The sequence below is a fragment of the Pristis pectinata genome, chromosome 3 (assembly GCF_009764475.1).
Source record: "Pristis pectinata isolate sPriPec2 chromosome 3, sPriPec2.1.pri, whole genome shotgun sequence".
Lineage (NCBI taxonomy): Eukaryota > Metazoa > Chordata > Chondrichthyes > Rhinopristiformes > Pristidae > Pristis > Pristis pectinata.
The window spans coordinates 101802921-101818680 of NC_067407.1; the positions used below are offsets into that span (position 1 = coordinate 101802921).

Sequence of the window (15760 nt, forward strand, 5' to 3'; positions counted from 1 at the left end):
GTTGTCTTCAAACTTACTAATCATACCACATACATTCTCATCAATGTCTTTAATATATTACAAATAACATTCAGTCCCAGAACCGATCCCTAGTGTACCACTTATTACAAACTTCCAGTCAGAAAAGCACCCATCCAGCACTACCATCTGCCTCTCATCATCAAGCCAAGTTTTGATCCGGGTTGCCCACGCGCCTCAATTCATTTGTACCTTACCCTTCTGGACCAGCCGACCATGCAAGACCTTGTCAAAAGCCTTCCTAAAGTCCATGTAAACCACGTTTACTGTTCTGCTTTCCTCAATTTCCTTAGTTACCTTCTCAAATGACGTTGATTATTGAGACATGATCTGCCCTACACAAAACCATGTTGACTCCTCCTAGTGAGTCCTTACCTTTTCAAGTAAACGTAAATCCTGTCCCACGTAATCTTCAATAACTTCTCTAACACTGATGAAATGCGCACCAACCTGTAGTTTTCAGGCCTATCACTACTACCCTTTTTGAATGAGGGACAACATTAGCTTTCTTCCCGTCTTCTGCTACCTCACCCGTGGCTAACGAGGATGCAAAAATCTCCATTAGAACCTCAGCAATTTCATCCCTTGCTTCTCTTGGAACCTGGAAAAGAGCTCATCAGGCCCTAGGGCTTTATCCACCCAAACGTGCTCCAGTATTTCAAGCGTTTCCTTCTGATGAAAAATACTGTGATGGAGGAACTCAGCAGGCCAGGCAGCATCCGTGGAGAAAAGCAGGCAGTCAACGTATCAGTTCAGGACAGAAGGTAGGAAAAGGGGGAGCCCAATATATGGAGGGAAAAGCAGAGCAGTGATAGGTGGACAAAAGAGGGGAGGTGGGGTGGTGATGGGTAGATGCAGGTAAGAGATAGTGATAAGCAGGTATGGGGGAGGAGGGGAGAGCAGATACACTGGGGGGGTAGGTCAAAAGTAGGGGGGGAAAGGGGGTTAGAGAGAGGCTAGGAAAGGGAAAAGAAAAGACATGGGTTGGGGAGGTACGGGGGGAATTACTTAAAATGGGAGAATTAAATGTTCATGCCGTTAGGCTACAACGTTCCAAGACAGAAAATCAGGTGCTGTTTTTGCACTTGGAATTTTCCTGGCAGTGGAGGAGGCCGAGGACTGGCATATCTGTGATGGAGTGGGAGAGGGAGTTGAAGTGACTGGCAATAGGGAGATGCAAATTGTGGTTACGGACTGAGCGCAGTTGTTCTGCAAAACAGCCACCTGGTCTGCGTTTGGTCTCGCCAATGTAGAGGAGGCCACACTTGGAGCATGGAAAGCAGTAGATGATCTTAAGGGAGGTGCAGGTGAATCTCTCCCTCACCTGAAAGGACCAGTTGGGTCACTGGATGGAGGTGGTGTAGGGGCAGGTGTTGCACCTATGGCAGGGGCAGTGGAAAGTTCCCGGGGTGGGAGCAGGATGAGTGGGGGGGGGAGGAGTGAAATAGGGAGTCACAGAGAGTGTGGTCCCTGCAAAAGGCAGAAAGAGGTAGGAAGGGGAAGATATGCTTAGTGGTGGGGTCCCATTGGAGATGGCGGAAGTGGCGGAGAATGATGTGTTGGGTATGTAGGCTGGTAGAATCAATTGTGAGGACAAGGGGGACCCTATCCCTGTTGGGTCTGGGAGTGGTGGGGGTGAGAGCGAAGGTGAAGGGAATGGCAGAGATGCAGGTGCAAGCTCTCTCAATCACAGTAGAGGGGGGAAGGCACAGTTAGTAAAGAAGTTGACCACCTGCTTTTGTCCACAGATGCTGCCTGGCCTGCTGAGTTCCTCCAGCATCACAGTGTTTTTCATCCAGATTCTAGCATCTGCAGTCCTTTGTTTCTCTAAGCACTACCTCCTTCCTGATACAGACGTGTCCCAGAATATCAGTGTTCCTCTTCCTTAACTCTCCAGACTCTATGTCCTTCTCCCAATGAATACCAATGAGAGGAATTCATTTAGCATCTCAATCATATCCCCTAGTTCCATCCATAGATTACTCCTTTGGTCTCTGAGGTTAATCTATTCCTGCCTTAGCTACCCTCTCCTTAATCCTACTTGCCAAAGTCATTTCATTGCCCATCTTTGCCGTTCTAATTTCTTTCTGAAATTCTCTCCTATATCCCCTATAAATCTCAAGTAACTTGTTTGATAACTATTTCCTGTATCTGATGAACACTTTCTCTTTGTCCACAAACAAACCTTTGACATCCTTTGTTAATCAAGGTTCCCTCAACATGCCATCTTTGCCTCTTACCCTTACAGGGATGTTCTGACTGTTAACTCATACTATCTTGCTTTTAAACACCTGTTACTTATCAGATGTTGTTTTCCCCTCTTGCAGCTGCTCCCAGTCTACTTCTGCCACGTCTTGTCTTAAACTATTGAAACTTGCTGTCCCCCAGTTTAGAGCCCTAACTCAAGGACCAACTTCATCATTTTCCATGACCACCTTGAAACTTAGGAAATATGGTCACTGTTCCCAAAGCTTCCTCTACAGACATTTCAATCACTTGCCTATCCTCATTCCCAAAGGTAAGCTCAAGTACAGTCTCCTCCCTCGAAGGACTCTCCATATACTGCTTCAGAAAACCCTCCTGAATGCATTTTACAAATTCCTCTGCATGTAAGCCCCTAGCCCTAAGACAAATCCCAGTCTATATACTGAAAGTTAAAATCCAGTACTTCTACAACCCTATTCCTTTTACGCCCTACTGTGAACTGCCTACTGACCGGTTCTTCTGATTCCCGCTGACAAATGGGAGGCCTATAGTATAACCCCATCAATGTAACTGCCCATTTCTTATTCCCAAATGCTACCCATATAGCGTCATTGACCAATCCCTCCAGGATATCCTGCCTGAGGTACTGCTGTAATGCTTTCCCTGATCAGTAGTGCCCTTTTGCACCCTCTCTTCGTCGCATCTGAAAATTCTATACCCGGACAGTGAGAATTTCCATGGTTGTAACAATATCTTAATCCCATGTGCTGATCCACACTCTCAGCTCATCTGTCTTACCTTTGAGGCTCCAAGCATTCAAGTAAATGCAATTAAGCCTACCGGCCCTCTCGTACTTCTCTTCCTGTCTTTGCCTACTCTTCCTACTGGACTTGCCTGTTCTATTTTCTCCATATGTCAGCCTCCCCACCTGCTGCACTGTCATTCTGGGTCCCGACCCTCTCGCTCACTACTTTAAATCCTTCCAAGTAGCAGTGGAAACCTCCATGCAAAGATGTTGCCACCCCCCCCCCCACCCGCCCCCCCCCGCCCCGTTCATGTGCAACCAATCCTTCATGTATAAGTCATCCTTGCCCCAGAAGAGGTTCCAGTGTTCTCAAAACCTGAAGCGCCTCCCTCCTGCACCAGCTGTTTTCACACATATTCATCTGTCCTATCTTCCAATTTCTATACTCACAAGTATAGGACTAATGCTGAGATTACAACCCTAGAGGTCCTGTTTTTCAACTTTGCACCTTAATTCCTTTTGCAGGATCTCATCTCTCTTCTAACCCATCTTGTTAATACCAATATGGACTATAGCTTCTGGCTGCTCATCCTCCCTTTTTCTGCACTGTGCCAAGACATCCTTGATCCTGGCACAAGGGATGCAACACGTCATCCTGGAATCTCGCTCGCAGCCACAGAAATGCACATCTGTCTCCCAGACTATCGAGTCCCCTATCACTACTGCTCATCCACACTTTGTCTTACCCTGTGTACAGCAGAACCATTTGTGGTACCAGCAATTTGGCTGCTGCTGCCTTCCTCTGAAAGGCTGCTATGCCCCCCACCCTGGCATTATCCGAAGCAGTATACCTGTTAGAGAAGGGAATAGCCACAGGGGACCCTACAGTGCCTAGTTCCTTTTTATACCTACATTTGATTCAAATACTGACCATGTCATTGGGATTTTTAGCATCCATTGAAGAGGGGATGTGGAGTTGTCATTTAACATTTTATCCAAACAAGTGGAAAATATTCTAGTAAATTGCTAATCAAACCAATCAGTCTTTCAAAGATTTTGGCATGTTTTCTCACAACTCTTTCAGAACATTAATCAATCTGACATTAAAAGAGGACTCAAGGAAAAGAATCAAAAAGATACCATAGCATGATATCAAGTCTGACTTTTCCCCAAAACTTCAGAATCTGTTCATTTGCCCATTGAAACCATTGAAGAGAAATATGAGTTATTTTAGCTGATGTCAAACAAACTATGAACCCCACATTACCCCCTTCCCCATTCAAGAAGATTATTTAGAATATTCATTCTATAACAATATAAGCATTGAGTGGAAATTAAATTACAGTAAAAGTACAACAGCAAAGTTGATGATTACAATGGGAAAATGACTGTAGGTTTGAAATATAAAGAACAGTTTTTTTACATCTGTATACTGTTTATGAATTTTTGTCTTTGAGCAAAATCTAACTTGTGGAGAAATTGCCAACTTACACTTAACCATAGTTCTTAAATATGTTGAAAAGATGTGTCTCTGAAATGTTTTCTTATAATTTGCAAATAATTACACCGTGTCCTTTTTGTGCAGCTACTGAGCCAATTAAAAGGGAATCTTGAGGAAGAAAACAGGCATTTGCTAGACCAGATCCAGACATTAATGCTCCACAACAAATCATTATTAGAACAGAGCATGGAGAGTAAGGATTTGTTCCATGTGGAGCAAAGGCAATATATGTAAGTAGAATGAAAAGTGCATTCATTACAATATTTAAAGATTCTGTGCCCTCATTGATCATCTTGAATTGTGTTGGAATTCTGATGGAATTCCATCAGTTCTGATGGAAACATCCAAAATTCAGCCATGCAATTAAAATCCAAATTTAAGCAGACCCACTGTATATCCAACTCAGTCGTTTTGGGATTCTGCCTTTAATCCTAGGCCAGTCAGACCTGGAGTAGGAGCAGAGATCCCATTCATTTTATTGGCTATTCTTGGCTTGGAGAATGGGCCATGTAAATGATTTTAATTTAGTTGATCTTAGTTTCATATTTTTACGGATTTGTTTGTATCTTAACATATTCTTAATTTCTCTTTTTTTTTATTTTTAGGTACTTCAATTGTAATGATTTTTGAATGTCTCTAAATATCATATCTAATAGTTTTGACAGGAAAAAAAGTTTCACCCACGCTTGGGCTGTTCCAAAGGCTGGGGTCATGTTTGGGAGGTGGGGGTGAGGATGTACACTGTCTGATATTTATTTGTCGCTGAGGTCTTACTGTGCCTTGTTTCCTGAGTCCAGAGTGCAAGATCATTAATATTTTGTTTTTTTTTTAATTGTCAAAAAGCTGTTGAGTCTCCAGATTCTCATAATTAAGCAACTATTGGTGATTATTTTCACCTGTTAATCAAAGGACATAATGCTCATTGAAAATGGTCAAAGCTATTGGACAAAATGTATTTTTAAAAGTTGTTGGAATATGAAAGGATTTGGCATAGTAAATGGGTGATGTAAAGGTATTGGTATATTTTAAGGAAAAATAGAGAAATATTTGAATCAGTTGGAAGGTACTAGATTGAGGGGAATGGGTAGAGTAATTGGATTATTTTTTGATTGTTTTAGCAGAGGAAGCAAAATGACTATACACTTCTTAATTTATTTAGGGCCTTTAACAAACTTACTTCCCAAAGGGATTGATAGGCACAAATTTAATTTTGGAAATGTTACTCATTTTCTTCAAAGAAGATTTCACAAATAGCAATGAAGTAAACGACTACATAATCTGTATGAAGTACTGTCAAGGACAAATGTTGACTGTGTCATTGAGAGAAAGTTCTCACTCATTGAATAGAGGATAAAATCTTTGGCATGTTCTGTATTTTGTTAGTACTACATCGAATCTCAGCTTCCATTACATTTTAACATCTTGAGTGAAACTTAAATCCAGAATCTCATGACTCAGATATGGGAGTGCTACCATGGAACCAAGACCAACACCTAATTAAGTTGGAGACACGGGACTGCAGATGCTGGAATCTGAGCAACAAACCATCTGCTGGAGGAACTCAGGGGGTTGAGCAGTACCTATAAGAAGGAAATTGTTGATGTTTTGGGTCAAAACCCTGCATCAAGATTGAAAACGGAGATGGCCTGCGTAAAGAGGGGAAGGGGAGTGATGAGACAAGGGTCCATGGTGATTTTTGGACTGAGGAGGGGTGAAAGATGAAGGATATGTGGCTGTAGTAGCAAGTCTTGGTAAGATTGTGGTCAGACAGCTGGAGACTTGTGACAACAGCCACATATCCTTCATCTAATTACCCCCTCCTCAGTCCTCCAATCACCTCTGACTCCTGTCTCACTGCTCCCCTTCTCTTTATACTGGCCATCTCCCCTCTCCACTCTCAGTCCTGATGCAGGGTTTTGACCTGAAACGTCAACAATTCCTTTCCTCCCACAGATATTGCTCGACCCACTGAGTTCCTCCAGCAGATTGTTTGTTGCTCCAGATTCCAGCATCTGTAGTCTCTTGTGTCTCTATTGTACTACTACTACTCCACTGTGAAGGCTCTACAAGGTATGCCAACTTTGAAGAAGTTCTCCTCTTTCTGACAGGGGTTCTATGAGACTCCTTCTCACTGTTCCTTCTCTGTGGTTTCCACTGCACTGTGGTTCTTTGATCACGTTCTTACCAAGACTCAATACTACAGCCATTAATATCAGTTGCTTTAAAGTCAACATTCTGTATTTGGACATCCTTTTGTGGAAAATAAGATGGAATCACTTGTAAGATAAGCTAAAGGAGAAGTATATTAAGAGCAAAAGAGTAACTAGGAAGAGAATAGGTTCCCTTAAGGATCAGCGTGCAGCAATGGGAGATGGGCGAGATCGTAAATGAATACTTCTCATCTGTATTTATAATGGGAAAGGTCATGGAAGTTAGGGAGTTCAGAAGAGAGAACAGTGATGTCCTGAAACACATTGAAGCATATCAACATTACAGAAGAGGAGGTGCTGGTGGTCTTGAGGCACATAAAGGTGCCCGACATGTGTATACTAGGACATTGTGGGAAACGAGAAGAAATTGCTGGGTCCCTGGCCGAGATTTTTGTATCTTCCTTAGCCACCAGAAGAGGTACCAGAAGACTGGAGGGTAGCCAGCGTTGTGCCTTTAAGGTGGTCTGTAAGGAATTACAGTCCATTGAGCCTAACAGGTAGTGGGAAAGTTACTGGAGGTGATTCTAAGAGACAGGATCTATTTGCATTTGGAAAGTCAAGAACCGATTAGGGATTGTCAGCATGGCTTTGTGCGTGGAAAATCGTATCTCATTAATTTGATTGAGTCTTTTGAAGAGGTGACCAAGAGGAATGACCAGAGCAGGGAATGGACCTTAGCAAGGCCTTTGACAAGGTCCAGCACGATAGGCTGATCCAGAAGGTACGATCACATGGAATACAGGGTGAGTGAGCCAATTGGATACAAAATTGGCTTGGTGGAAACAGTCAGAGGGTGGTAGTGGAGTGTTTTAGCTTGGAGGCCTCTGATGAGTGGTGTGCCACAGTGCTGGGTTCCCTTTTGTTTGTCATGTATGTTAATGATTTGAACGAAAATGTCGGTGATGTGATTAGTGAGTTTGTGGATGACACTAAAATTGGTAGTGTAGAATCTAGATCAACTGGGAAAGTGGACAAAGAAATAGCAGGTGAAATTTAACTCAGACAAGTACAAAGTGATGCAATTTGGGAAATCAAGCCAGGGCAGGACATACAAAGGGAATGGCAGGGCCCTGGGGAGTGTTCTTGAACAGAGACACCCAGGGGTACAAGTACATAGTTCCCTGAAAGTGGCAACATAAATAAACAGATTGGTAAAGAAGGCATATGGTACACTTTCCTTCATCGGTCGGGGCACTGAGTACGAGAGTTGGGGCATCATGTTACAGCTGTACATTACTGAGACAACACCTGGAGTAGTGTGTGCAGTTATGGTCACAGTACTAAAGGAAGGATGTAATTAAGCTAGAGAGGGTGCAGAAAAGATTCACAAGGATATTACTGGGACTGGAGGGCTTGGATTATAAGGTGAGACTGGATAGACTAGGACTGTTTTCCCTGGAGTGAAGGAAGCTTATAGAGATGTATAAAATCATGAGGGTCATAGATAAGGTGGGTGGTCACAGTGTTTCCCCCAGGGTAGGGGAGTCTTTAACACTAGAGGGCATAGGCTTAAGGTGAGAGGAGAAAGATTTAAAGGAGACCTAAGAGGTAACTTTTTCATACAGAGAATGGTAGATATATGGAACAAGCTGTTAGAAGTGAGTACAGTTACAACATTTAAAAGACATTTGAACAGGTACATGGATAGGAAAGATTTAGAGGGATTTGGGCAAAATACTGGTAAATGGGACTACCTCAAATAAGCACTTTGGTTGGCATGGATGAGTTGGGCCAAAGGGCCTGTTTCCATGCTGTATAACACAATGACTGTATGGCATAGAATTGGAATTGGTTTATTATCACTTGTACCAAGGTACAATGAAAAACTTGTCTTGAATACCGTTCATACAGATGAATTAATTACACAGTGCATTGAGGTAGTACAAGGTAAAACAATACAGAATGCAGAATAAAGTGTAAAAGCTACAGAGAAAGTGCAGTGTAAATAAACAATGAGGTGCAAGGTCATAACAAGATACATTGTGAAGCCAAGAGTCATCTTATTGAGCCATTCAATAATCTTATAACAGCGGGATAGAAGCTGTCCTTGAGTCTGGTGGTATGTGCTTTTAGGTTTTTGTATCTTCTTCCTGACGGGAGAGAGGAGAAGAGAGAATGTCAGGGGTGGGTGGGATCAATGATTATGCTGGCTGCTTTACCATGGCAGCGAGAAGTATAGGCAGAATCCATAGAGGGGAGACTGGTTTCCGTGATGTGCTGAGCTGTGTCCATAACTCTGAAGTTTCTTGTGGTCATGGCAGAGCAGTTGCCATACCAAGCCGTGACGCATCCTGATAGTATATTTTCTTTGGTGCATCAATAAAAATTACTGAGGTTCAAAGGGGATGTGCCAAACTTCTTTAGCCTCCTGAGGAAGCAGAGGCGCTGGTGACCTTTCTTGGCCATGGCGTCTACGCATTTGGTCCAGGACAGGCTATTGGTGATGTTCAGTGCTAGGAACTTGAAGTTCTCAACCCTCTCAACCTCAGCAGTCGATGGAGACAGGAGCATGTACACCGCCCTGCTCCTGACCAGTTCTTTTGTTTTGCTGACATTGAGGGAAAGGTTGTTGTCATGACACCATGTTACTAAGCTCTCTATCTACTTCCTGCACTCCAACTCATTGTTATTTGAGATACGGCCTACTATGGTGGTATCATCTGCAAACTTGTAGCAGAATCTGGCCACGCAGTAATGAGTCCCAGGTCTAGGAAGTTGGAGATAATAGCATTGAAAATGGAGCGGTGGTCAATAAACAATAGTCGAACTTGGGTGTCTTTACTGTCCACATGCTCCGGTGATGAGTGTAGGGCCAGGGAGATGGCATCTGCCAAAGACCTGTTTTGGCAAATTACAGAGCGTCAGGGTTGTCTGGGAGACTGGAGTTAATGCGTGCCATGACCAGCGTCTCAAAGCACTTCAGGATGGTGGATGTCAGAGCCACCAGGTGGTAGTCATTAAGGCATATTACCTTGTTTTTATTAGGTACCGGGATGATAGCGGTCTTCTTAAAGCAGGTGGGAACCTCAGATTGAAGCAGGGAGAGGTTAAAAATGTCTGCAAGTACCCCCGCCAGCTGATCTGCACACGATCTGAGGACACAGCCAGGGACACCATCCAGGCCAGATGCTTTCCACAGGTTCACTCTCCAGAAGATTGATCTTGCATCCTCAATGGTGACTATGGGTTCAGGTGCCTTGGAGGATGTTAGGGTGGGTGGTGACATACCAATCCCCTTCTGTTCAAAACATACATAGAATGCATTAAGTTCAGTGGGAAGGGATGCTGTTGTCGGCGATGCTGCCCGGCTTCGTTTTGGAGCTTGTTATAGCATGTATGCCCTGGTATTGGACTAGTATTATCTCTTGGCATTTCTCATAGCTTTTTCAGAGGTTGTATCTCTATTTTTTCTACAGATCAGGGTCACCTGATTTGAATGCTGTAGTCCGAGACTTCATACGGGAGTGGATCTCTCGCTTCATCCATGGTTTCCGGTTTGGGAACACCTGGATTGTCCGCTTTGGTACACAGTCCTCAACACACTTGCTGATAAAGTCCTTGATGATGGTGACATACTCATTTAGGCTGGGTGCTGAGTCTTTGAATATGGGCCAGTCTACCAACTCAAAGCAGTCGCGTAGAAGCTCATTTATTTCCTCAGATCAGCACTGTATGACTTTCTTTACTGGATCCTCCTGTTTCAGCTTCTGTTTTTATGCAGGGAGAAGGAGCACAGCTTGGTGGTTTGACTTACCAAAGTGAGGGCGGGAGGTGGTTTGGTCGGTATCTCTGGTTGTATAGCAATGGTCAAGGGTGTTTGGGCCCCTGATGGGGCAGAAGACATGCTGGTAGTATTTTGTTAACACACTCTTGAAGTCATCCTGGTTGAAAGTCACTGGCAATGATGAAGAGGGCCTCAAGGTATCCAATTTCAATGAGTATAGTTTATTAAGTGCAGACTTCATGTCTATTTGGGGTGGGATGTGGACTGCTGTCAGGATAGCTGAAGTGAACTCCCATGGCAGGTAGTATGGGCGACACTTCACTGTTAGATATTCCAAGCTGCATTAGTAGGAACTCGCCAGAACAATCATTGTAGTATAAGGGTGTTTATGCTGCTGCATATCATTCTTCTGTATGATATGCCGTTAATAATTTTGTATGGTATTATTAATTTTTTAGAGTCTAAGTTAGACTTAATTTCTTGTTTACAGGATTTAGCAGTCAGAAGTTAAAATCTAATTATTTGTTGGGTTTTCTTTGTGTACAGCTGGCTTTATGGCACGAGAGCCTTTTTACCCAGTGTATGATTACGGAACATGAGAGAGAGATGATAGCTGTTAGTTCATATTTCTAATTACATATATTGACAATTAATTCAGTTTCAAGTTATAAAACAAAGTATATTTTGTAAGTACAATGTAGAATTTGGAGCACCAATAAAATAATTTGTATTAAACCCTTTTTAAGAGTGTAAAGTGCGTTTATTCACCTTGAGTTGCTTTCTTTACCTTAAGTGATAAACTAAATGAACTTAGACGACAGAAGGAGAAACTTGAAGAGAAGATTATGGATCAATACAAGTTCTATGAGCCCTCACCCCCTCGAAGGTATAAACAAAATATATTCACAGTATTACAAAGGTGTAATTCAAATTAAATCTTACCTTGTTAATCCAGTTTTTAGCTATGTATGTGAAAACTATTCAGTGGCATAAATTACTCAGTGGCATCTTGAGGTTGTTAATATTTTGTCTTGCACTTCTAATTAAACACACAATTTGTTTGAAAGAATAGCCAAAATGTAATTTCTTTTCATGTCATAATTTACCATGTGCAGAGACAGTCCTGTAAATAATTTAGTTAGCTGTGTTCTAACTTGGATCTCTGTTGATGGCAACTGTTTATGTAGTGATTTGTTCCTTTATTCCAGAAGGGGCAATTGGATTGCCATAAAGATGAAAAAGTTAATGAAACACAAAAAGGAAGGCAACAGAGAACGCATGAAATCTCTCACTGGCACCCCAACTAGGTCAGAATCAAGTGATGGATTTCTTCAGCTGCCTCAGCATGATAGTCAAGATAGCTCTTCTGTAGGATCTAACTCTCTTGATGAAGGTCACTCAGCCAAGAAAAGCAGTAGTGAGTACCACTAAACTTACCTTTTGCTTTAAAGCAACATCCATTTCACGTATACCTTGACAAAGAAAAACGGTACGTTGATTCCAAAAAATATATTGAAAATTAGCATCTTGCTATGTATCTATTTTGGGTTAATATTTAAAAACTAACGTTTCAGGATCAAGACAGTTAGAAATTAGATTGTAAATTGGTTAATTATTCATTGTTTTTTAAAGTCTTGTTTGAAGCACTTGTGTTATCAGTAAGTTTAGTAAGCCTTTAGTGTTGAACTTCTTCTAAAAGGTTGTGTTTATACCACCTTAATTTTGAAGACATTTAATTGTAATCTGTAAGGTTTCAAATAGATTAGAAATGAACCTCATACATTATAGAAGCAGTTCCATTCAATCGAATATACACCATTCATTTAACATGTGTGTAGTATAATCAGCTGAAACTTAGCAAGCATGTATGTTTCTGTCTCCAGTTTCAGCATTTGTTAACTTCCACCTGTTTTCCCTCTTTCTTTGTTTTCACTTCCCAATTTCCTCTATATCGCATGCTCTGAAATAAAAGTGGCCACACTGAAAAGACTGCCCTTTATGAGGAACAGACCGAAGGATAAAGACAAAATGAAGGCCCTCTACCGTCGCTCCATGTGTAAGACCCTCTGAAACTTAAGCTTCTCAAGTGGCTACATTTTCGCCATTTAACCATTAACTGTTCCTTGCATTTCCCTTTGTACAGTCCTTTGTTTATTGTTTCATTTAACACTCTACATATTTTAGGCACATTTCTATCATTGTCATAAAATGTTGCATGGATTTGTACATAGGAAATATACCATAAATATTCTTTGTATTTTAAATTAATCGTCATCATGGGCCGGTACAGTGGTGTAACGGTTAGCGTAACGCTTTACAGCGCCAGCAACCCGGGTTCATATCTGGCCACTGTCTGTAAGGAGTTTGTACGTTCTCCCCATGTCTGCATGGATTTCCTCTGGGTGCTCCAGTTTCCTCCCACATTCCAAAGACATACAGGTTAGGAAGTTGTGGGCATGCTATGTTGACGCCGGATGTGTGGTGACACTTGCGGGCTGCCCCCAGAACACTCCACACAAAAGGTGCATTTCACTGTGTGTTTCGATGTACATGTGACTAATAAAGAAATCTTATCTTAATGAAATGAAAAGGAATATATGAGGTTCTTTTGTAAGGAGATTTAAGGAAGCTGATGTAAGCAGTTTAAAAGAACTGGATCTAGGCATTTTTCACTGCAAAATTTTAAAGTTTGCCACATTTATGCAGAATTTAGGATGTTCTGCAACATAAAATACTAGAATTTCCAATAGTACAAAATGATTGTATTTAAGTAATGTTTGAATCTTTAAATAAAATTAAAGTATTCAGTACAAGAGTTGGGATATCATGTTACAACTGTACAAGATGTTGGTGAGACGGGACTTAGAAAGTTGTGTGCAGTTCCTGTCATCTAGCTATAGGAAGACTGTCATTAAGCTGGAAAGAGTGCAGGAAAAATTCCCAAGGATGTTATCAGCACTGGAGAGCTTGAGTTCTGGCAGACTGGATAGCTTGGGGCTGTTTTCCCTGGAGTGACCTTTATAGTTTATAAAATTATGAGGGGCATAGGTAGAGTGAATGGTCACGGTCTTTTTTCCAGGGTAGGGGAGGCTAAAACCAGAGGGTCTGTTTCCATGCTGTATAACTCTGTGACTCTAAAAATCATCCTAGGAATGAACAATAAGATAATATCATGCTTTGATTGATTCTGTGTAACATTTAAATGATGCCATTTCCAAAGTAACCTTTAAGCTTTAACCTCCTCTGACTTTGCTCTTACTAAGTTTATAGATATGTTATTTTTTGTGGAACTGTGGGCCAGATTTTGTACCCAGTATTAATCTAACAGCATTGAATGTCCATTACACAGCAATTACTCGTGGCTAAAAACCTGATGCCATGCCTGCCTGCATCTAGAACATGTGTAAATAAGGCAAACAGCTATTGTCTCTTATTATACAGTCAGATGAAAAAATCTTTAGTTGGACCTTGCTGTCTTAACCAGGAAACATGTTTCACTATTACATCTACCACAAAATCCAGGGGATTAAATTATCAGGACCAAAGATTTGATTTTTTACTTTAAGACCATAAGATATGGGAGCAGGATTGGGCCATTCAGCCAAACGAGTCTGCTCCACCATTCAATCATGGATGATTTCTTTTCAACCCCATTATCCCACCTTCTCCCCATTACCATTAACCCCCATACCAATCAAGAACCGATCAATCTCTGCCTTAAGTACATCCAATGTCTTGGCTTCCACAACCTTCTGTTTAGTTCATTAAAATGCTGAAGCTTGTCAGGGCAGGGAAGCATGAAGGGAAGGGGAAAGATTGCTGAGAGTTCTGAAAGAGAGGGCATAAAGTGCTGCTCCAGTAATCAGAATGTTCTCAGGCAAGCTGGTAACCTGCTTGGAAGTTTAATCCATGTATTGATCACTCTTTGTATGAAAAACTTCCTTCTATCATTCCTAAATTTATTTTCTTTACTTGTTTAAACTCATAGTCCCAACTCTTATGCCTGTCTTTTCATTTAATAATTTTTACAGGTAACATTTTTCTATATCCTTAAAAATCTGAAACCATATGGGGCTCTGGTGAAAGCACCTGGAATAATGTTTAGGGATTATGTCTTCTTTTCAAAAAGAAAGGCTCTTCATTGCAAAGAGAGAATGCAGCAAAGATTCACTAAATTGGTTCCAGTGACAGCAGGTTTGCCATATGAAGAGAGCTTGAGTGGACCAATCCTGCATTCTCTAGAGTTTAGACAAATGAAGGAAATTCTGACAGCTCAGCAGACTGGATGCCAGAAGGATGTTTTCCTTGGCTGAGGAATCTCAAACCAGAAGGTCACAGTCTCAGAATAAGGGGTAGACCATTTAGGTCTGAGATAAAGAAAAATGTCTTCAAATAGAGAGTGTTGGATCTTTGGAATCTAATATTCCAGAGTGCTGTGGAGGCAGGGTTATTGAATTCATTCAAAGCAGAAATCAATACATTTCTAGGCATTAAGGGAATCGAGGGACATGTGGATAGTAGAGGGAAATGGCATTAAGGTAGATCATTCGTAATCTTGATGAATGGTAGAATGGGTATGAAGGCTGAAGTAGCCTTCTGCTGCTGCTGGTTCTTATGTAATGTCTATTACTGTAGGATCACCCCTCAATTGGACTAAGAAGCCCAGATTTCTCCAAACTTGTCAGGTAGTTCAAATCTTGATGTGTAATCAGCTGGTGTGTTTTTTCACTGCCTCCAGCAATTGAATGTTTCCTGTTAATGAATTCAAATGGGTGCACAATTGACTGACCTGATGACGATTGTTATTTCCTTGACTTACTATTTAAACTATCTAGTTCCATATTCTCTGGATTCTGGATTCTGCCTTAATTGGAGACGTTAGTTGTAGGTGCAAGCCCCCTCCAGAGACTTGGTCACAAACTCGACAAGTACTGCAGCATTCCTTCAATATTGCAATGTTTGGAGCTTCTGTATTTAGGCTTAATCACCATGTCAATTCTATGTCTTGGTTTTTAGTTATCCCTCAGACAATGTTATTAAACTATTATCACACTGTAGTCTGTGGGACCTTGTATGCAAAGTGTCTGTGTTTCCTACAGTGTAACAGTGCAGCATACTTCAAATTAAAAAGTTAACTAGTTTTGCAGCCAGTTAATTAATTGTCCTGGCATTGTCCAATATGATTAGCCTATTTTATCTATATTTCTACTCCAGCCAGGAAGTGTTGTAGGACATGAAGTGGTCCAAGTATCAGCATCAGGCTGCAACTGATCATGGTTTAATAAAATTTTGGCTAGCTGTACAAAAGAACAATGTGCACTTCATTAGAAGAATGAGCTAATGTGTTCATGAAAGAC

The 15760-nt window shown here is 41.4% G+C and overlaps 1 protein-coding gene across 7 annotated transcripts in view; it reads left to right on the plus strand.

Annotated features, from left to right (window-relative positions):
* The window catches only part of LOC127568157 (girdin-like), a 138196-nt gene that overhangs the window by 95728 nt on the left and 26708 nt on the right, over positions 1 to 15760 (plus strand). For all 7 annotated transcript variants that reach the window (XM_052011575.1, XM_052011579.1, XM_052011576.1 and 4 more), the window contains exons 23-26: positions 4554 to 4699; positions 11197 to 11289; positions 11612 to 11820; positions 12376 to 12459. In XM_052011575.1, coding sequence (XP_051867535.1) covers positions 4554 to 4699; positions 11197 to 11289; positions 11612 to 11820; positions 12376 to 12459 — 532 coding nt within the window. The remainder of the gene's footprint in view (positions 1 to 4553; positions 4700 to 11196; positions 11290 to 11611; positions 11821 to 12375; positions 12460 to 15760) is intronic.